Source organism: Mastacembelus armatus, chromosome 16, assembly GCF_900324485.2.
Source record: "Mastacembelus armatus chromosome 16, fMasArm1.2, whole genome shotgun sequence".
In the NCBI taxonomy this organism is placed as follows: Eukaryota; Metazoa; Chordata; class Actinopteri; order Synbranchiformes; family Mastacembelidae; genus Mastacembelus; species Mastacembelus armatus.
Window position 1 is genome coordinate 2459132 of NC_046648.1, and position 21627 is coordinate 2480758.

The 21627-nt window shown below is 40.0% G+C and overlaps 2 protein-coding genes and 1 pseudogene across 3 annotated transcripts; 2 read left to right on the top strand and 1 right to left on the bottom strand.

The window, feature by feature from the left end:
* The first annotated feature begins 145 nt into the window (after positions 1-145).
* dscc1 (DNA replication and sister chromatid cohesion 1) lies at positions 146-3732 on the top strand. The gene is made up of 9 exons (XM_026293209.1): positions 146-460; positions 750-918; positions 1005-1139; positions 1503-1593; positions 1795-1933; positions 2134-2186; positions 2300-2454; positions 3016-3164; positions 3314-3732. The coding sequence occupies exons 1-9, from the start codon at positions 291-293 to the stop codon at positions 3423-3425; spliced, it is 1173 nt and encodes a 390-aa protein (XP_026148994.1). The 5' UTR covers positions 146-290; the 3' UTR covers positions 3426-3732.
* A 2599-nt stretch (positions 3733-6331) lies between these two features.
* LOC113122145 (carboxypeptidase Q-like) lies at positions 6332-21445 on the bottom strand (annotated as a pseudogene).
* On the top strand, positions 7892-10164 carry LOC113122143 (uncharacterized). 2 transcript variants are annotated; one of them, XR_003294828.2, is made up of 3 exons: positions 7892-8227; positions 9099-9219; positions 9331-10164. XR_003294828.2 is itself a non-coding variant. In XM_026293210.2 (3 exons), the coding sequence occupies exons 1-3, from the start codon at positions 7911-7913 to the stop codon at positions 9528-9530; spliced, it is 606 nt and encodes a 201-aa protein (XP_026148995.1). In that variant the 5' UTR covers positions 7892-7910; the 3' UTR covers positions 9531-10164. The 2 variants fall into 2 exon arrangements, 1 of the variants encoding a protein (XP_026148995.1); XM_026293210.2 differs by having other exon boundaries at positions 7892-8195.
* Positions 21446-21627: the final 182 nt, after the last annotated feature.

Genomic DNA, 21627 nt, shown 5'->3' on the forward strand with positions numbered 1-21627 from the left:
CACATAGTAAAATATACAGTGATTTCACTTATGATACCTGTTAGTAAACACAAACAACAACCTTTAAAAAAAACGCTTACACGTTTATGTAGAATAACACTATTTACCTATTTTGGCGTTGCACCTCGACGTAGTTTCCTCACTTCCTGTCTATGACAGAAGAGAGCGGGGAAATTTGACAGCGAACATAGCGACTGAATAACGTCGGGTTTGGTTTATTTTAGCCATTAGACAAAGGATAAAAAAGAAAAAGAAGTTATTGCTGACACATCGTGCCCTATAGACTCAGAATGAGAACTTTAGAGGAGGTGCAGGCTACCCTGCAGATCGCCAAGCTGAAAGAAGAAGATCTCCAGAAAACAATCCACTGTCTGTCTTTTGGGGAAAACGTTTCGTCTGCAGATTATTGCCTGATGGAGCTGGACGACACATTGTGCAAACACATAGAAGCCGGTAAAAGGTACGAGAGTAGTGTCAGCATACCTGCCTATTGGTGCTGAAATGTTGAGGTTCTACTTTATTCGGTTCTGTTGTCAAGATCGGATTAGTGGCATGGTTGGGTCAGATACAGACGTGATCAGTGAATTTTATTAAAAAGCTAAACAACGAATTTATTATACGCTTCATAATGTCCCCAGAGCTCAATGTGGCATTTTGACAAAATATAAATGAGGCACAAGATGAAGGGATGTAAATATGTGTAAATTTCATAATCATAACAAAAAATATCTAATTTCTCCTTTTTTCAGTCTGGTGATTCGGGGGGACAAGGATGAGCGTGCTGTGCTCTGCAGCGATGACAAAACCTATGATCTAAAAATTGCAGACACCTCCAACCTGCTGCTGTTTGTGCCAGGATGCAGCACACCTGACCAGCTAACACACAGCCAGGACAGCTCTCATCTGGTGCATGCTCAGGTATGGAACCAATTCACATATATACACCTAACTGCTGATTGTATTAAGGACCCCCATACACTAACACGTGCCTACTCTTGTTGTAGATCTGGGGATTTTGCAACAGCTACTGGGAACTGAGGAAACAGCGTCCTAAACTGAAGAAAATGAAGAAGCTTTTAATGGAGAATCCTTACACAGGGCCTGCATTAGGAGGGCAGGAGGAGAACACGGAGAACACGGTAGAACTGATTCTACAGTGACGATATTAATCCTAATATCCTGTAGACCTGAGCATACAGCTTTAGGGCATGATTGTTAAGTCTTTTAATAGTATCCTTGGACTAAGTCAACAAGCATGTGAGCCACGATGTACACAGATATTTATTCATGGTTAAAGTCATCATCTACCATCCATCATGTAGTAGGAGCTACTTTCATTTTCCTCAGATGCTGTAAAAAATATACTGATTTAACTCCCAAAATACACTAGTAGTTTCAAGAACATTTTGCATTCATTTGAATATTTAAATGTTTTAAGTGCCTCCTCTTTTTTGAATGTTAATGTGTAGTAAGTGGTTTTCTTTGTGTTCATGTGTTGCCAGTACACAATGCAGGACCTACTGGAGAGGATTCAGGCGAGTGAAGAAGAGATAAAGACCCACCTAGAAACCATCCATGCCTGTCAGATAGATGGTAAATGGTGACATGTAAAAATATAATTTATATGTGGCGTATGTAATCTGAATGTTTCTATACTGAAATCAACCAAGAAGTAATTTTTAGTGCAGTACACAGTGGATGCTTTTGTAAATATAATTTCTCAGTTTTTCTGTCCTCTCTATTCACTGGATAAACCTGCCAGATGTTTAAAGAGCATATCTTTGTTTCTTACAGGGTACTGGCGTGTCCTGGACTTTGACTACGAGATGAAGCTGCTCGGTCATGTGACTCAGCTGGTGGATTCTGAGTCGTGGCCCTTCAACAAGGTTCCCCTTCAAACCAGTTTGGAAGAGTTAGCGCCACTGGAGCCCACGTAAGTCAATATCTGTGATCGTCATACTGACCTGTACACATCTATAAGAGGAAAACCAAAATGTTCATTAATACTTTTTGCTGGCACACGCAAAGACAAAATAAACAAGTAACCTAATGTGTCTACATGTATCTGCTGAGTATATTTGCCCAGCACAGATTCAAACAATCTTTCTGTTATTATTTTCTCTAAACACACAGCGAGATGATCGAGCACTGTTTGAACTGCTACGGGAAATGTTACACTGAAAATGGTAAAGAAAAACATGATGTTAAGATTTCATTAATAAATTTCTAGTAGAGGCTTCAATCACTCCGCATCTAAATAGATTAAAATGTCAAATGTCTGTGTCCTCTCTCTATGCAGGCCAAGTGTTTTATGCTCTAGATGAGGATAAAGTCTGCCGGGGCATGGCACTGCTGCTGCTGCAGAATGCTGTCAAGTTCAACCTGAGGGAGTTTCAGGAGGTCTGGCAGCAGAGCGTGCCAGAGGGCATGAGCACACGACTGGACCAGCTAAAGGTTAGACTGCACCTCTCATATATACTGCAGAGAAAATAGGATCAGTGAGTTTTTTTTTTTGGGGATGCTACACTTGCAGTTTGAGTTAGTATAAAGTGCAGATAGATTCACTTTCACTAAGGTTTGTGTTTTCAGCATAATGTTCAAAATTTTGGAAAAGAAAGGGAAGTTAGTCCACTGAATAAGTCAAGACTTACTACTTATAGCACAAATATACTACATGAAACACATTTTGTCTTCTGAAGACAGCTCAACTGCCTCATAGCATATTGTTTAATTAATGAATGAATAATGGCACAAATGGTCTACACACTCGTTATAAAAGTCGTATAGCTAAAGCATGCAGGTAGAAATTTGACTGGCAAGATCATTGTGAGAATCTCACTCTCCTGATTAAATAAAATTAACAGACTTTTGTCTCACATCTCATTTCTTTTTCAAGGCAGTTTGCATTTTATTGGATCTAAGGATTTTGTTTCCACTAACCTGAGCCAGTACGATGAACCTGCTGCAGCTGGTTCTCTCTGCTCATTCCTGCTGACTGTCTTGTAAATCTTGCAGAGTGTCGCCCTGGTGGACCGCACCTCACATCCAGAGACCATCTGTCTGCTGCGGGTGGATGATCTTCCAGAGGACACACTGGAGCGCTTCAATCATCTCTTCACACTCCGAGAGAAGTGGACAGAAGAAGACATCACACCATACATACAGTTGGTGTCATCCATTTTCTCCTATAAGATAAAAATACACACATTTATGTTGTTGAGTGCTGTACAGAAAAAAAGTGACTTTTATAGCTACTGTGTCTGACATTCATAATTATGATGTATAATGTTTCCTCCCTCTTCTCCTCGTGCAGAGACCTGTGTGGAGAGAAACAGACCACAGGAGCACTCCTGACCAAATACGCTCGTTCGTCAATGCAAAATGGAATCAAGGTCTTCAACTCCAGAAGGCCTGTGGCTACCTGAATATATTCATTATCCCTAATTTACATTAAGAAATGTATGTCATTGTGTTTATTCCCAGTCTAATCTTCATACTTGTTGCACTGTGCAAAATTGCCTTCATTTGTTCTGCAGGTACTTTCAAAATGTCCTGTTTTGTTTCTTTTGCATTCAAAATTATGACTGTACATTGACTGGCTAGCTGCCAGTAAAACATTTGAAATGAAAGGAAAAAAAACACAAAGTCTTTTTGCCAGTAAAACTAAACCTGATGTCCATTGTTTATCTGTAAATATGCTACATGTTGGTAATAAAGTTAGTTGTAACCATCTGTGGTTTTCTCTAATCGGAGTTGGATGAATTAATCTATTTTTCACTTTCAGCAGGAAGATACAAACAGGGGATTTACAGGGTGCCATACTGGAGATTCTCCACAAGGTGGAAGCCTAAACTAATAAATATACATAAGCTCCACACTAATCATACTAATACATTAATAACGTGTATCTTCTGATGATCCAACTACTTTGCTGTATTAAAGTGACAGCTTTTTCAAAAAGAGAAAACGAGAGATCATTCACAATGTCACTTGAATAAATGACTAATGAAGCATGAATATCTTTTGGTTTGGGATTGTTGGTCAAAACAACACATCACCATGGGCTCTGTGAGCTTGTATAAGGTGTAATTAGCCCATTCCTCATTGTCTGTAGACTGAGCAGTTAATCAGTGAATGACGGTGAGTCATTTCAATATGTGAGTATTTTGTTTCTGAGTGCAGGTTTCACACCAAAATCCCCCAGCCTTATGGTTCATGAACTCATTACAGCTGCTCTAACATATTTAAAGAAAACAAATACGCAGTTCATATGTATTCAAACAAAGTGTAAATCTAAACACTGCACAACAGAAGTGCCTGTAGGGGGGGGGGATGTCTCATAAATACAGAAACTGTGAGAGAAAAGAGATAAAGGTAAAATACACACAAGGTTGAGGTGGAGAGGTGTCGGGCTCAATGCTGCTCATAATGCATTTCACATAAAAATATTCAACTTAGTTCCACAACATTTGATCTCTACATAGTAGAAGAAATCCCCGTAGCAGTTTGTCTGTCAGACAATGTCTCTCTGATCCTAATAAGATAATGTGATTTTCTATAGCTCACATCAGCAGTGATGTGTGTGACTCAGTGTGTGTTAAACATCCCCAGACTGTCTCTTCTTTCCTAACATAACTATGTGCGTGTGAATTGGTGCAACTACCATTTGAAGCAGAGCTCACCAGACGCTTGTGAAAACTGCAGAGCTTTGTTTCATAGAGACGGACAGACATCTGCAGACACACATCTGTGTTTTCCAAAATGGCTTTATCTGCCCTGGCTGACTAAACCTGACATCACCCAGTGGGAGTGCTGACTTATCAGTTCATGGGGTGAAGAGATCCCAGCTGTGTCAGTTTGTATGATGAATTCTCTTTCCTTCCTCTCCTCCACTGTACAATGTCTACGTTTTGTACTCTGATCATCTTTTTACTCATTATGCCTTCTCCTCATTTCCTTCAACCACTGAATTTTACATGTGTATGATACACTCAACTTCCTTTCTTCTGTAACAGAAACTACACAATTAGCAAAATTCAGTGTATTACAGCATAAGAGCAATGGGGCAAAAGCACAAAATAATGATTTATACTTATTGTGAATTTTACAACATATATATTATTATATAAAATCCATCCACCCATCATCTATACCCCCTTAGTCCTAACCAGGGTCCCAGGGATCAGCTGGAGCCTATCCCAGCTCTCTTTGGGTGAAAGGCAGGGGTCCACCCTGGACAGGTCCCCAGTCCATCACAGGGCCACATAGAGACAAACAACCTCACACACTCACACTCACTCCTATGGGCAATTTAGAGTCACCAATCAACCTGACATACATGTTTTTGGACTGTGGGAGGAAACCAGAGGACCTGGAGAAAACCCACACAAGCACAGGGAGAACATGCAGACTCCACACAGAAAGGCCCCTGATGGGTTTTGAACTGTTGTGAGGCAAAAGTGATAACCACTCATCCATCGTGCTGCACTTAAATCTAACCTCTCAGTCATATTAACAGTCATGTCAAAGTTTAGGCTCATCCTTTCACACACTGTATACTTCCTGCCACTGTCCTTTCTCATTTTAATGCAGCTCATTTTTCTTTGGTTCTTTTACACCTTTTAAAACCTTCCTCTTTGACAAAGCATATAGTTAGGGCTGGCTTCAGGCAACCCTGAACCATCCCTTAGTTATGCTGCTATAGGCCTAGACTGCCCGAGGACTATCGGTGCACTGAGCTCCCCTACCCTAACCCCCCCCCTCCCCTCTCTTCTCTCCTCCCACCTCATGTATACTCCACCATTGAATGTCACTAACCTTGTGCTCTCTCTCTCCCCTAGTTTGTGCTCTCTCTCTCTCTCTCTCTCTCTCTCTCTGTACCTTCTGCAGGTGTCCCTGGTCCTGGAGCTGTTTATCGCTGATGTGCAGTTACTGGTCCCACCAACCTGCAGTGTCTATTTGTTGTTTAGTGTTGCTGTTCTTTCTCTCTCCTCTATCCACTCACCCCAACCGGTCGAGGCAGATGGCCGCCCAAACTGAGCCTGGTTCTGCAGGAGGTTTTTTCTTATGTTAAAGGGAGTTTTTTCCTCTCCACTGTCGCCAAGTGCTGCTCATAAGGGATTTGTTGGGTTTTTAGTTTTAGTTTTTGTAAAGTGCCTTGAGATGATTTGTATTGTGATTTGGCGCTATACAAATAAAATTGAATTGAATTGAATTGAATTACACCACCATTGTATAGATAAAATTCAAAACCTTCTTGCTGTGAGGCAGCAGTGCTAAAGCCACCATGCTGCCTTATATAAAATATAGTACAGCATAATATATGCACAAATTACAATACATACATAACAGTACAGCTAAAGATTAGCGTGTTTGTGTTTTTATCCCAGCTCAAGTCACATTCAACTTGTAAACAGAAACTGACTTAACATATTGTTGTTTTTTTAAAGATTGGATTTGACTGTATTTTGAACTCACAGTGACCATCCTATGTTCCTATTCACTGTAGAGTCAGCATGCACCACCTGACTACCTGGGCAACATGTCCTGCAGGTCTGCGACAACATAGCCAACCACAGCCCACAGTGCTGAGCAGAGGTTCATGTCTCGAGGGTCCTGAACAGCCATGGTATCAGCTTCACTGTGGTGGAACCAAAAGTATTGACTGTTTGCCACATGGATGCTGGCACCTGGACGACAGACAGAGAAACAGAAAGATACTACATGATGCATCATTTCTGTGTAAGGGGAAGCATCATTCTGGCTAATACAAGAAATGGTTACCTTTATTTAAATGATATCAATCATAGTATGTGGAAAATAACCAAAGCTTTTAATTACAAAGAAACTGGTTTTGATATATTGCTCACAACAATGGAAACTGAGCTTTCTCTAGAGAAAGTATAGTTAAGCTCTTGACTTTGAATTGCTCTGTCAAACTACTATATCTAAGGCCAAGATTTAACTTTGATCATCTACAGGTGAAATCACAGCAGTTCCTGTGGTTGAATGACAACAGATGACAACTGAACAAACTCAGTCCACCAATGAAGACCATGTAATCGAGCTGAAAGCACAACAGAAAGGGGGTAGTTTAAATGGTCCCATTCACTCACACATTCACACACCGGTGGAACAGCCACCAGGTTAAACTTGGTGACAACCAGTGTCTTGCCCAAGGACACTTTGGCCTGTGGACCAGGGAAGGATCAAACCACCAACCCTCTGGCTCATGGTCGACCTGCTCTACCTCCTGAGCCACAGCCAGTCAGAGGACTGAGTTAGTCAGAGTTGTTTTTTTCAATGCCAGTCTATCACTGCACACTCCAGTCCAGCAGGTGTTGGTAAAAGGAAAATACCTGACAATTAATCCAAAGAAAACAGAAGAGGTTGATGTTTGCCTGTTACTAGCTTGGTTAGTTAATAATACTACCCACACTTTGACAAACCCACAGCCCCTGTTTATGTGACCAACTATGCAGAGGTGGAAATGGGATTAAAAAAAAACAGCTTCTTCAAAATCCCAAAATTTGGCAGGAACAGTGGGATGAGGATGAGACATTTATATAGAATTCAAAAAGAAGTTGGAAGACTTAAAATTAATAGCTCATCTATTGATAGTATATTGGGAACTTATTGATATGAAGTTCAAGTTCACTAAAAAGGTGAAACTAAAAAACTGGTGATCATTTTATACCTCATGCTTTATGAGTAGTCAAAATAGAATTGACTCAGGAGGACAAAAGGTGTGTAGTAAATTTGAAGACAATACGACAGCTTTTGTCCTTTTAAAAAGATAAGTTTCATTGAACTCAACGATCGTCCATTTTCCAGTAGGTGGCGGTAATGCACTCTAGCTGGCTTGCAAACCGCATTTAAACAATGAAGAAGAAGAAAACAAAAACATTAGCATGCCACAGCTAAAAGCTAAGACTCAGTGCTCTGTTGTTGGTTGTACAAATCAACACAAAATTATGTATTTAATACCGTCCACCGAGGACGTCAAGGCACAGTGGCTGTCTTTTATTTACAGTGGAAATGTTCCGACCGATACCCCAAAAATCTTGCACGCTTGTGCTAACCACTTCTCGGTGGACTGCTTTCTCAACGTGGGTCAGTATAAAGCTGGATTTGCCTCAAGACTGATTCTCAAGCCTGGTTCGCTTCCTACAGTCGCCACTACAGACCCAGGAGCTGTAAGTGTTGGTATTTTAAAGTGGATTTACAGGTCAGTTGAGTGAACCGCTGCACATAATATCCCCCCTGTTGTGTCCCTTGTAGCTAAACATGTTACAGGTCCCATAGACCCACATACATTTGGGTCCGGGCTTCGATAGTGACCCATAAAGTCTGCAGAGACTTTATTAGGTTTTGTTGACCGCCCTTAGGTTCCATCCATCATCTGTACCCCCTTAGTCCTTAACCAGGGTCCCAGGAATCTGCTGGAGCCTATCCCAGCTCTCTTTGGGTGAAAGGCAGGGGTCCACCCTGGACAGGTCCCCAGTCCATCACAGGGCCACATAGAGACACATAACCTCACACACTCACACTCACTCCTATGGGCAATTTAGAGTCACCAATCAACCTGACATACATGTTTTTGTACTGTAGGAGGAAACCAGAGTACCTGGAGAAAACCCACACAAGCACAGGGAGAACATGCAGACTCCACACAGAAAGGCCCCTGGTGGGTTTTGAACTGTTGTGAGGCAAAAGTGATAACCACTCATCCATCGTGCCGCACTTAAATCTAACCTCTCAGTCATATTAACAGTCATGTCAAAGTTTAGGCTCATCCTTTCACACACTGTATACTCCCTGCCACTGTCCTTTCTCATTTTAATGCAGCTCATTTTTCTTTGGTTCTTTTACACCACCATTGTGTACATAAAATTACAAAGATCAGATCAGTTCCTACATTATGAACACAAGAAATATTAAAAAATATCTATATCGTGGTAGTATCAGGATGTTATAATTTCAGGTTTGTTTTTGCTCACACTAGTAACACATAAACATTAGTAACATCTTTGTATTGGTTTTATATCTTTGTGACAATAGATGCATGAAGTGTCTCTGTTCCCTGTGTCCCTGTTAAGAGCACTAATGTTAAGCAGACCATTCAGCCTGCTGTAAGACACGTGGCCTCCCAGACTGATCCCCCGGAAAGAAGATCGGTCAGCACACAGAAAAATTACAAAAAACTACACCGAAGTGCAGGTTTGTAGTTCTACAGATCAATTTGTATGAAAATCAGTTGTTTTTGCTTTCACTTAATATCCAGTACGCACATTAATATTTTTAATTAATTCCTTTGTCGTTGTATTGAAGCTACCCAGACACGAGTGGAAAGCAGAGACTGTGGTGTTTGCACCCTCACCTTCCCCTTGGACAGTCCCGTACTGTTCCCACAACCAACAATACTAGACAGCCCTTCCAAGAGACCCAGATTTGACCTTACAAATGAGGAAGAAGGTCTTTCAGAATGCAGTTTGCCTGAGGTGGTCCATGAACCAGAAAAATTAACATGACTGTGAGGACTCTGTTAGTATCAAGTGTTAGCTGCTGTCTCATGAAAAGAAGTTATTAAATGACACCAGAGTTTTATGTTGTATGTTGCAAGCTTGAGCTCTGTCCAACAAAACTGACACTTATCTAAATGTTCCTAATAGGCTTTCATGATGGTTTCCCTTTACTCCAACTGTTGCACATGCCAACACTACAGTGGCAGAGATGATGCTTGGACAAAAACCACCAAAAAAAGAAATGGCTGAAGACTGTTACTATACTACTCACTATTAAAAGTCCTTTGTTTTGTACAGTTTCGTGGATGTAAATCTGAAGTGAACGAGTGAAAACACCAAAGGAAAATGTGCCTTTTACGTAGCTTGACTGAGAGGAGTGTCTGGTTTGATGGTAGTTGATATATAATACAAACAAAGGAGGTAATATTTTGAAAGTAGAGAAACTGAATAGAGTTTGGTTTCACCTGCACAAGTGTCTTATCTATAGCATTAGGCTGGTTCATTTGCAGTATTTCATCCTTTGTATAACTAAATCCTGTTATGTTGGTTCAGTTTTCATCTAGCTTCATGCTGATGAGTTTTGTCTTTTTATAACATGTAAATTTGTAATAAAATAAAAAATCTTGTTTCTGCGCTGTAATTTCTACTTTATTCTTGATTTAGTCATAACGTTTAGCAATATAGACACACAATATATTGTGTAACCATTGTCCAAGGAGGGAATCTCATAGCCTTCTTTTCTAAAAGCATCTTAAAGCTCACAGTTCACCATGTAAATATATGGCAGGGGTCAGGAGAGCAGTCAAACCTGAATCATAAGAGCTGATAACTTTTCAGAGACCAGAAGTAAAAAATCTGCTGCTGCAGAATGGGATTTTTTGGTAAATAATAGAAAAAAGCTCCAGGGTCTTCTTTACACCCAAAAACTGCACTCTTGCATATTTACTGTCAACAGATAAAACTTTTAACTTCTACATCTGGTCTCTGAAAAGTTACCAGCTCTTACGTTTCAGGTTTCTAACTGCTTTCCTGAACCCTGCCATATATTGATCACAGCAAGGGGGACCGTAACGGAACCGTAAAAAAAATCGTGAAGAATTCCCTTCAGAATGCAGCTTAATTCATGAATTTGGCAGATTAGTTAAAGGAACAATTAAACTTCAGGAAAGTGCCATGAAACATCATGCACATGCATCAAGTCATCATCATTATCATTGTTCTAGGTAAATACAGTTAAAGGCCTTATAAAGTTGGGCTTTGATATTAAATATCTGAATACCAGAAGAGAAAAACTCTTGCAAATGCCCTACTTCCTTTATAAGTGTCACAGATCAAGGAACCAAACTTTTTTTTTTTCCTTTCAGTTCCTACTTTAAATGTTATGAGATAATGGATGTCTGTGTTCAATGGCATTTCATCTTTACAAAAGTTAACCAAGGCAGAAGACGTTTGAACCCCAGAATTTCTGCTAGCGTTCAATCTGTGTCCACTGTCACCAACTCATCAAAATGTAACCACATCATCGCAGCTTTGTACGATCTCTCAACCATGTATAAATTATCTACAGTGAAATTTGTGCAGTTTTTTATGCTACTTAACAGAAAAGGTGACAGACCAAGGGGCCTCATTCATAAACGTGGTGTACGCACAAAACGGGGCCCAAATGTGATGTACTCTATAAAAAACAAACCTGAAGGGAGAGTGTCCCACCTGTTAGATCCATATATTAGTGAAGATCCTGCGATGTTATTTGTACTTGCAGTGAGTGATAATAGTTTCATAAACACGTTCTTGTAATGTTTGAAGTGATGTTTCTTTCTTCTGCTCTCACCTGTTGTTGCCACGATTCACTATAACTAAAGAAAAATTTGCCTGTCAGGCTCAGTAACGTGCGTCGGCATCCATGAGGTCGTTTGCATTGACTATTTCTGTTTCAAAATGGCCGTGTACAAGGTGGAATAATAAGGATGACTCACATGCGCACAGTTCTATGTGATCTGTAAATTATAGAGGGAACATTGCTTAGAGGTTTGTATGTGACGTCTTTATGAGTGTTCTGAGTTGTTTTTTGTTTTGTTTTTTTTGGCTGTACACCATTTTTGGCTTTTGCGCACACACATGCTTTAGTAAGGATCCTAGACACAATTTTATAAATGAAACCCCAGGTCTGGATGAAAACTGAAACAATAAAGTGTCAATAGCCTTTGCATGTCTGACGAGCTGCAACATATAACTAGCTATGTACAATGTGATTTTTTTAAGGTAAGAAATAAAAACTTGTTTGTAATACAACCTTTTTTATTTAAATAATGCTGTTATTTTGTATTATTTTTTATTCTGCGTACATTGTCTACCCATGATTTTTAAAAAAAACAACAAAAAAAAAACCTATATATTTCTTCACATAGAGTCCAAAGATTGACCTTTAAAATTGACTTTCCTGACAACTTTCCATCCTATTTTGAAAATCTGCCACCACTTGTCTCTATTACATAAGACTATACTATCTTCAGAGTTGAGAAAGAAGAGGGCTCATTACAAATGCCAGTAATTGCATTATTTAAAGCTGTACTATAATATTCATTTTCACTGTTGTCAATTATCTCATGAATATTTGCTGCTTGGTGAGAAAAGTCTTTGATTAAACTGACCTGGTACTTCTGCCTTTACCCATGGTAAGATATCAAGCTCTTCTACACGTGTCTCCAGTTTGGTGACGATAATGGGAGCCAGCAGTTTGACCACTTCTCCCATCACCTGTTGATACAGACACAGCAAAGTGTTTCTCAGCTCATCACAGTGTCTTTTTTACATTATGTAATGTATTATTATTGAGATGCCAGATAATAATCTCATAGCAAATATCTTGTGACCCTGTAACTAGATGATACACGGGTTCTGTGGTTAAACGTGGGTTTTGTGAATTTACTGCTGTGGTTTCTGTGGCAGAAGCTATTTAACACCGTTGTCCTGAATGCACAACAGTGGAACTCCACAACAGTGGAAAGTGCAATATTAGGATTAGTTTGAAAAAATGTCCAGTCTAGAAAGGAGTGGTCTTAAGTGGTCACTGCACTGGATACTAAATAATGCCACCTTACAGAGTCTGTATGTAGCAGAATTCAGACTTTTTGGCTGTGTAACTAATAACTCTGCAGCGCTGTATTTTCAATCTAACCTTTCATGCTGCATCACTGCCAGTAAAATGTAGAGCCACAGGGCTAAACGTCCCAGAGTCAGGCTCCATGACCAGGTCAAAGCTGGATGTGTTCACCTCGGTGGGAAAAGGATTCAGAGAAGGCGGGAAGTTAAAGGAAATATATGCCAAGACCAAGACAGCATGGGCACATAAAAACAATCTAAGGTGTGTTTCAATAATTATAAAGAAATATTGCGCCACTAAATAATCGGCATATTACTATGAACACTTTACCTGACGAGGTAATGTAAACTCCATTTATATATCAAAGCTAAGAACTTTAATATTGGTAAAAAATAGACCAACCCTGTACATCTGCTTTTGAGAATGCACTTTATTATGAGGCAAGACCTGGTTGTCAGCCAAAGCTATGAAAAGGGAAACTCTGAAGGACCACAGATTGTGGTTTAGATCCCTTGCACAAAGAAAAATGTGGTAGCCAAAGCCTCTCCAACTCGCTGGAAGTGTATTTCTACACTCTATACTTTAACAACATGAGTTAATGCTTCCTGCTTCTTAAAAGCAGGAAGAACATTTGTTTAACTGCTGATAGTGTTTTCCTACTAAGTACTATTAAGCAGTAGCAGTACCTTGTGTAGTTGTACATCCTGCTTTTCAGCTGTCCATAGTACTGTTTGGCAGAGTCCTCCTTGGATGCAAACCTGGAAAAAGACAATGATTCAAATAAACAGAAATGCTAATTAAATATACACAGAAGGTGAGAAATAGGAGGTCTAATCCTGACATGTTTTTCCATTAGAACTTGTAGTACTACACTTGACTGTACTCCTGACTATTACACTTTTCATTATTGACCCTGCACAGTATTCTTGGTTAGATAAATAGATAGACTGCCCTCACACGTATTCAGTTGCATTTTATTTTATTTTTTGTCTGTGAGAGTTCTGTATATCCACTCAGTTTGTGGATTCTTGTTCCCCTGTATGCAGTTGAAGGAAATTACTGTTTGCAGTCTTAGTGGTAAATTGTCTAGGTTTTGGAACAAGACCATGGAATTGATTTATTGTTGCAGATTAAGGACTAATATAAACATTTTTGCTTTTCTGCCTCTTTTCATGGAGCTTTACTTTACTTTGGTATACTGTTCCACCAACTGTTAAAGAGTTGTACATTTTGGTCTGGTCATATGTTTAACCTCCTACGACCTGGTGTCCAAATATGTGGACATCACATTTTTAATTGTCTGCACCATAATACTTAATTCTGTGTAACTGAACACAAATGTGGATCAACTGTTCCCACACACAAAAAAGGACATTCCTAGTTTGGAGTAGAAGTTTTGGATCGTTACAAAAAAGCAAAAACAAAAGCAATAACACATTGCACTAAGCACATTGTCAGGTTTTTTTGGATATGTTGCATGGTTTGGATATGTTGTATGGTTTGTTTTTCAATATCCATGATACAATGGTGCCAATGAAAAATGTTGAAAACAGTGTTCAGGTTGGAAATAAAAGAGATTTGTTACACAATGGTCTTGATTGTGTTCTGAGGAAACTCATGCTGAGTGTCCCCATATATGGTCATCATTATTTCAATAAGTGCTTCATGTTCAAAGATAATATCTACTTATTATATTTATTGGTTCCACCTAACCCCAAATAGCTCGAAGAAATCTAAAATGCTAGCCAAACCAAAGGTCGGGTCATAGGAGGTTAAAAAGCATATTGCTGATTTCAGTGGGGTACGCTGATTACGTAAAACTCAATAATGAAGTAAATCATTTACTTGACTTTGTTTACAAGCTTGTGTAAGCTTGCTGTTTTTGATATTCTTGCATTGCTCCAGTATGTTTCCTTCTGTTGACATCCCTCTGTATGTTGCCATATACTGTATATACAACATCTATCTCTATATTACCTAAATCCTTGATGGATGACAGGGCCTCCCAGGAAATCATGACTCCACCTCCGTCATCCATGGCACCCTGGCCCACATCCCAACTGTCCAAATGACCACTCAGTAAGACAACCTAGTGGAATAGACAGATAAAAATGATCACACATGGTGTTTGTCCAATCTGAATCAGACAAGAGAATAGATTATAGTATCTATCTATCTAAATTTTATTACAAAACACATACAAATGCCAAACACAAACCTGACATGCCTCAAATTTGACTGATTTTATAGGAAAAAATACATTTCCAGGAATTTTTTGGGCTGGTATTCCTGTCAATGATGGAGTCCCGACCTGGTGTTCAAGGCTACAACTGACTGACTGTCTAACCTGGTCAAATCCCGTCTGGACAATGGCCCAGAGGACACACTCCGTTAAAAGGAAAGCAAGTGTTTCCCCTACCATACAGATAACATGCAATCAGTTTAGTAACAAAGCAGTAACAGAACTATCTATCTCTAAATCAGTTTTCTCTAACGCACATTTCCCATGTGAGGGTTCATCGCAGAATACAGCATGCTTTATGGACTGTGCAATCCAGTCTATGAGTTTGGAATTAGGTCACCGACACTATAATCTTGTAAAAATTCAGGCCACCATTAGTACTGAGACATAAGACCGTTTGTGTTTAATTATTAAACCTAAGGACAATCATTTTTCTGGTGCAGGGTAATTCTTTCACTGGTTCTTTCACCTCAGCTTGACTGAATGTGATTGCTATGGGTCTGTAGATAGATGATTTAAACATTTTTCTCAGAGTAAAGACAGGTCATTTTGTTGTAGTTAAGTCTAAAAAAATATGTTTTGATGTGGTTCAGTGAATTAGTTTTGTGCTATTTTATACTTTTCAACAAATGCAGGCAGTAATCACCACAATCTCCGTCTAGCACAGTAATTTGTGTTTTAGGTTTAAACAGAAAGGCAACACATCAAGACATTTTAGAGACGGGAGATGTGGAAGTTGTGTGGGTGGAAAAATCTAAGCAACTCATCACTCTGATGATGTTGACTGGTCCCTGATGGGTTCACTGTGAAAATGAATCACTAAACCTCAATTGTTTGTCCATCTATTAAGGATCAGACAGACACAGACACAGACACACACACACACACACACACACACTCACTCCAACCACAACTTCTGCTACCACCAGCCATCACAGAGCCAGAAATTATGTCAGCAATGTCATGTGTTTTATTTCCCTTTTCTAAAAGGGACCAAGTCCTGGTTACTAGATCAGAATAGTAACAGCTTACATCAGTCAAAGTCAAGAATCTTGTGTTTCAACTTTTAGGGTGTATATTGTTGTGCAACTGCTAAATCAGCAGAGCTTGTATTTGTAGGCTCAAGATGCTGCATGGGAATAAAGGCTCATACACATGCAGTCCTTAGTCACAGTCCTGGAAAATTCCCAGAGCAAATATCATCTACTTTCATCTGCCAACAAAACTTGTCCTGTCAATGATGCACAGCAATTCAATCTGTTGCAAATGCAACATAAGCCTACACACTTCCTTAACAACAATTAAAACATCCATGCACCAGGCGACCTTCGCCTATAGACAGTACACACCAGGATTGACAGGTTCACACTGTGGCAATTTCAAACTTCATCCTTTATCCTAAACAGAACCTTCTCCCTTGTTTGCCTGCTAAGCAACAGTTTCATACAGATTTTATAACTCGCCTTCACAAATCAGTGCAGCTAAAATTTACACACATGCCACTGAGCACATGCCAGTTCAAACCAACTGTGACAGAGCTGTGACATGACAGCTCTGAGCAGACAAGACAAGAGCTCTGAGCAGTTTCTTCCAAGGACACACGTCTTGGTGCGCAGCATTGCACTTTGGGTATTAAGGACAGTTTACTCAGCGATGTCCACTCAGTGGTATAACCAATACTGAGACTAACTTTAAGGGACATTACAGTGTCTCTCCCATAGGCAGAGTGAACCTGTATACTTTTATACAGCAGCATCTTTTTTATCAGGTTCTACCTGTTAGACCTGTCTGAGTCTTCTTCCAGATATGAACAAAGGAACAGTGTGTGATTCTAGTGTGGAGATCGTAGTAGAACATACATGGAAACATTCATTCAAACCATCAATCTGTGCACACCTTTAAAAAATGGGTTCATTTCAGCAGGCCTCTACTTTCCATTGAACATGCAGTAATTTAGGGTAAATACAGTAATGTCAGATTTGTAATTTACCATCTACAGCAAAACTGAGTATACCCCGGGGTCCGTATTACCTACATTAAGTACCTACAACTCATCTATTTATTACAATTGTATTTGTTTTAGCCAAACCCCAATTAACTCAGTTAACATGAACAAATATTTATCCTGTCATGATGCAATACCTTCTGCTTTAAAATATTCCAAAGGAGTTTTATTGGATCCAACTCAGAGGATTTGATAAGATTATTGTTTTTCATCAATTTTATTATTCTTGAAAAACCTGTATGATTTTTGCAGTGTGCGGGATTACTGTAATGTGGGAAAGATCCTCTCTCCCCCAAGTTTATAAGACTGGGGGTCATATTTTCATTTAGTACTTGGTTATACAAGCTTGCATTCATAGTGCCATCTATAAATGTTATTTCTCCTAACAGTGTGACCACGGGCGTCTTTTTGTGTTTTCTGGCAAAGTTTATAAGTAATGGTTTTCTTATTTGATGATAGAAAGGTTGACTTCATGCAATGCCCTGCTTACTCACCGAAGCACCAATTTCTAGTCAGAAGCACTTGCGTATTTTTCAATGCAAGGTTGTGTAAATATCAAATTCTGCGTTGTATCATTTTTCCGTGAAGGCCAGTGTACCTTCTGCTCTCGGTAGTAGTTGGCTGTTCCATCACGTCTGCACCTGTATTTCAGCTTCTGTTCAGTAGCCTACTAATGGCATCGCTTCCTTCTCCATCTTTATGGAGGAAATACATAGGAAATTCCTTACCATGTAGCGTCACGATGCATCAGATACAACCCAGACCAAAACTGAAAAGGCTATGATAGTCACAGGTGTACACAGGTTTGCTGCACTGAGGTTCTACTCTAGGACCCATATTTTCAATGTAGTCCATCTAGCCTGTCTAACAAAATGAAATACATGTATTGTTAGATGGTGGTATTAACTATTGCGCTATTGGGGTGCATTCAGTTTTAATGTATAATGCAGACAGTATAAACCATTTCAAATGTTTAGAGTTTGGGGATTTATGGAAATAAGAAGTCAGTGTAGGGATTTTTCCTGAGAACCTTCAGAAGAAATAGAAACTTTGATACCTAATACATTTTTTAAAAACACAACCAAACCGTAACCTCTTTGCACTTCTGCAAATAGCAAGTGTTTCTATATAAAAACCCTCTTAAACCAACTGTCTGAAAGTGACATTTCTCTGTACTTCCAGTTAAGTCGAGCTTCTCTGAAATGGTTGGATAAGACTTCTGCAAACTGAAGGCAGATCTAACAGCTGCGGGAGTCAGCAAAATGATTTCCTTCTCCCACCAAACCAGGGAAGTGACTGAGCACAGGACTAATAAAGAAAAGTAACGAGGCCAATAGTCAGAGTCTTTCTTCCAAATGAGAAATTCTATCATGACATCTGTTTCCTATACAGTTTTCTTAGCTGAACTAAGTTGATTTAAATTGGAAAACTGAGACTAGCATGAGAAATACCTGAGTATGTGTGATGAATGAGTGCTACCTGCTCAGGGTGCTGGCAGCCTGTTATCTCAGCCACTGTGTTGAAAGAGTTGGCATCCGACAGAGTCTTGGCTCCCATTATAAGTCTGACGACAACCTTCTGCGCCCTACGCCACATCAGCTCAGCGTCCTCCACAGTGATGCAAGCTGTGGGAACGCGTTTCACTCCATCCTGGTAGTCCTGAAGACCTGTGTGTGGACTACAGATAGCAACAGAAACGTTTAGATGTACTTTTGTTAACTCTCTCTTAAACAGAAAGGTAAATAAATAGAGACCTGTTAGTAGAGAAAGCAGTAATAGATCGAATGAGTGTGGCCACAGCTCCCACTTTCGCTGCCTCAGAGATAAGCCACAGACTCTTCATATCTGACAAATGGCTGGCTATTAACCACAATCTTCCCTGTGGCCTCGCTGACTCTACTTTTCAGTTCCTCAAAAGACTGCACCACCAATACCTCTGCCTCGATACCTGGAGAGACAAAAGTGAGAGCTACGATTACAAGGGAAGTGAAAGGTAGATCACAGCTTCAGGTGGTGTACCTACACTGCTACCCAGTCCCAGCATAGCCAGACTTTTGACCCTTGGTGCAACCACTTCTATTCAATTCAATTCAATTCAATTCAATTTTATTTGTATAGCGCCAAATCACAATACAAATCATCTCAAGGCACTTTACAAAAACTAAAACTAAAAACCCAACAATTCCCTTATGAGCAGCACTTGGCGACAGTGGAGAGGAAAAAACTCCCTTTAACGGAAGAAAAAAACCTCCAGCAGAACCAGGCTCAGTTTGGGCGGCCATCTGCCTCGACCGGTTGGGGTGAGTGGATAGAGCAGAGAGAAAAGAACAGCAACAATAAACAACAAATAGACACTGCAAGTTGGTGGGGCCAGTAACTGCACATCAGCAATATACAGCTCCAGGACCAGGGACACCTGCAGAAGGTACAGGGAGAGAGAGAGAGAGAGGGAGGGAGAGAGCACAAACTAGGGGAGAGAGAGAGCACAAGGTTAGTAACATTCAATGGTGGAATATACATGAGGTGGGAGAGAAGGGGGGGGGGGGGGGGGGGGGGGGTAGGGGAGCTCAGTGCACCGATGGTCCTCGGGCAGTCTAGGCCTATAGCAGCATAACTAACTAAGGGATGGTTCAGGGTTGCCTGAAGCCAGCCCTAACTATATGCTTTGTCAAAGAGGAAGGTTTTAAGTCTAGCCTTAAAAGTACAGAGAGTGTCTGCCTCCTGAACCCAGGCTGAGAGCTGGTTCCACAGGAGAGGAGCTTGATAGCTAAAGGCTCTGCCTCCCATTCTGCTTTTGAGAACTCTGGGAACCACAAGTAGGCCTGCACTCTGAGAGCGAAGTGGTCTATTGGGATAATATGGTACTATGAGGTCTTTAAGGTATGAAGGAGCTTGATTATGAAGGGATTTGTATGTGAGAAGAAGGATTTTAAATTCTATTCTATATTTTACAGGGAGCCAATGAAGAGAAGCCAATATAGGAGAAATATGATCTCTCTTGCTAGTTCCTGTCAGGACTCTGGCTGCGGCATTCTGGATTAATTGGAGGCTTTTTATTAAGATATTAGGACATCCAGATAGTAATGAGTTACAGTAATCTAGCCTTGAGGAAACAAACGCATGGACTAGTTTTTCTGCATCATTTTGAGACAGGATGTTCCTAATTTTGGAAATGTTGCGCAGGTGAAAGAATGCAGTTCTAGAAATTTGTTTTATATGTGAGTTAAAGGACATGTCCTGGTCAAAAATAACTCTAGGTTTTTTACAGTAGTGCTGGAGGCCAGGGCTATGCCATCTAGAGTAGCTATAATTTTAGAAAAGTTATTTCTGAGATTTTTAGGCCCAAATATAATGACTTCTGTTTTCTCCGAGTTTAAAAGTAAAAAGTTACTGGTCATCCAAGCCTTTATGTCAGTTAGACAGGCTTGAAGTCTGGTTAACTGGTTTGCACTCTCCTTCCCTCTCACACAGTGTGGGATTTTGACTGGTTCTGGAGAAAAAAAGGAGGCGACACAAACATAAAATGTACAGTTAAATTCAGACCTGCTGAAAGACATCCCACACTTTAACATATGGCATCCAGCAAGACAGATAACAATGGTCACCTAGATGTACATCCAGTCCGTCCTGTGCCATAGCATTATACATGTATACGATAGCCATCTCCAGGTTGTGTCAGCCACTGACATGGTTTCCTGTCTGAAGTCGGCCAGCCGTCTATAAGAGCGGTTCTGGGCAGCTCCAACCACAGCCAGGTCCATGATCTGCTTTGCCACATCAGCGTAGCTTGCTACCTCTGCTGCTACGTCTGAGGCTGGATTCACACATAAACACAAAAAACAAATCATTTTATCATCCTCTCTTTCTTGAGACCAACATATCTTTTCTAAAAACACTGACTTGTTGAACTGAAGAGCACTCAGTCCTGATTTCCACACACAGCCCTATCTTGTTTTCTAAATTTTTAATCATTTAAATAAATAAATAAATAAATAAATAAATAAATAAATAAAGACTGCAAACCTTTCCTTGAAGTATAATTGGATTCAGCTCTGGTCATAGTCTCTGAACTCAAGAGCTGGTCCAAGGGGATCAAACAGTCACACAGAGATGATTGCATGGACAGAACCATGAAGAGGGAGAAGGGAAACCTCACGACCCAAACCATCTGCAGACAGAAAACTATCAGTGTGATTATAACAAACATTGATCAAATTGATCCCATGTGAGTCCAGACTCTTTAGATACTAGTCTTCACTTAATGCCACTTTTAACACTCAACACATTTAAACTAAGCAATTCATCCTAAACTCAACAGAAACACAAACCAAATGCTCTAACAATATTAAGTTAGGGTAACACACAGCAAGAGTCACCGGTCTGAGGCCTGCCATCAGTTACACTACACCACCAGGACACTATGGACACACTTGAACAGGTTTTAACCCGAACTACTGAGGGTGGACGGAAACATTAAGGCCCCTAAACAAGACAACAAACATAGAACTTGACCTGAAACTTCTAGAAAATAATACAAACACAAACCTTCGGGCCAAACATCTTTCTTTGCTGTCACACACGCTAAAAAAACTTTAAACAGGTGAAAGATAAACGTAACACACGTTTCACGACGTAAAGACTGGACGTAAGTAAACTTCCTGTTTGTCGTCTTTCACAATAAGAGCGCCGACGTCACAAATCTGAAGCAGGGATATGAATAAAAAGGCTTTCCTAATGAAGTGCCGTTGGCTGT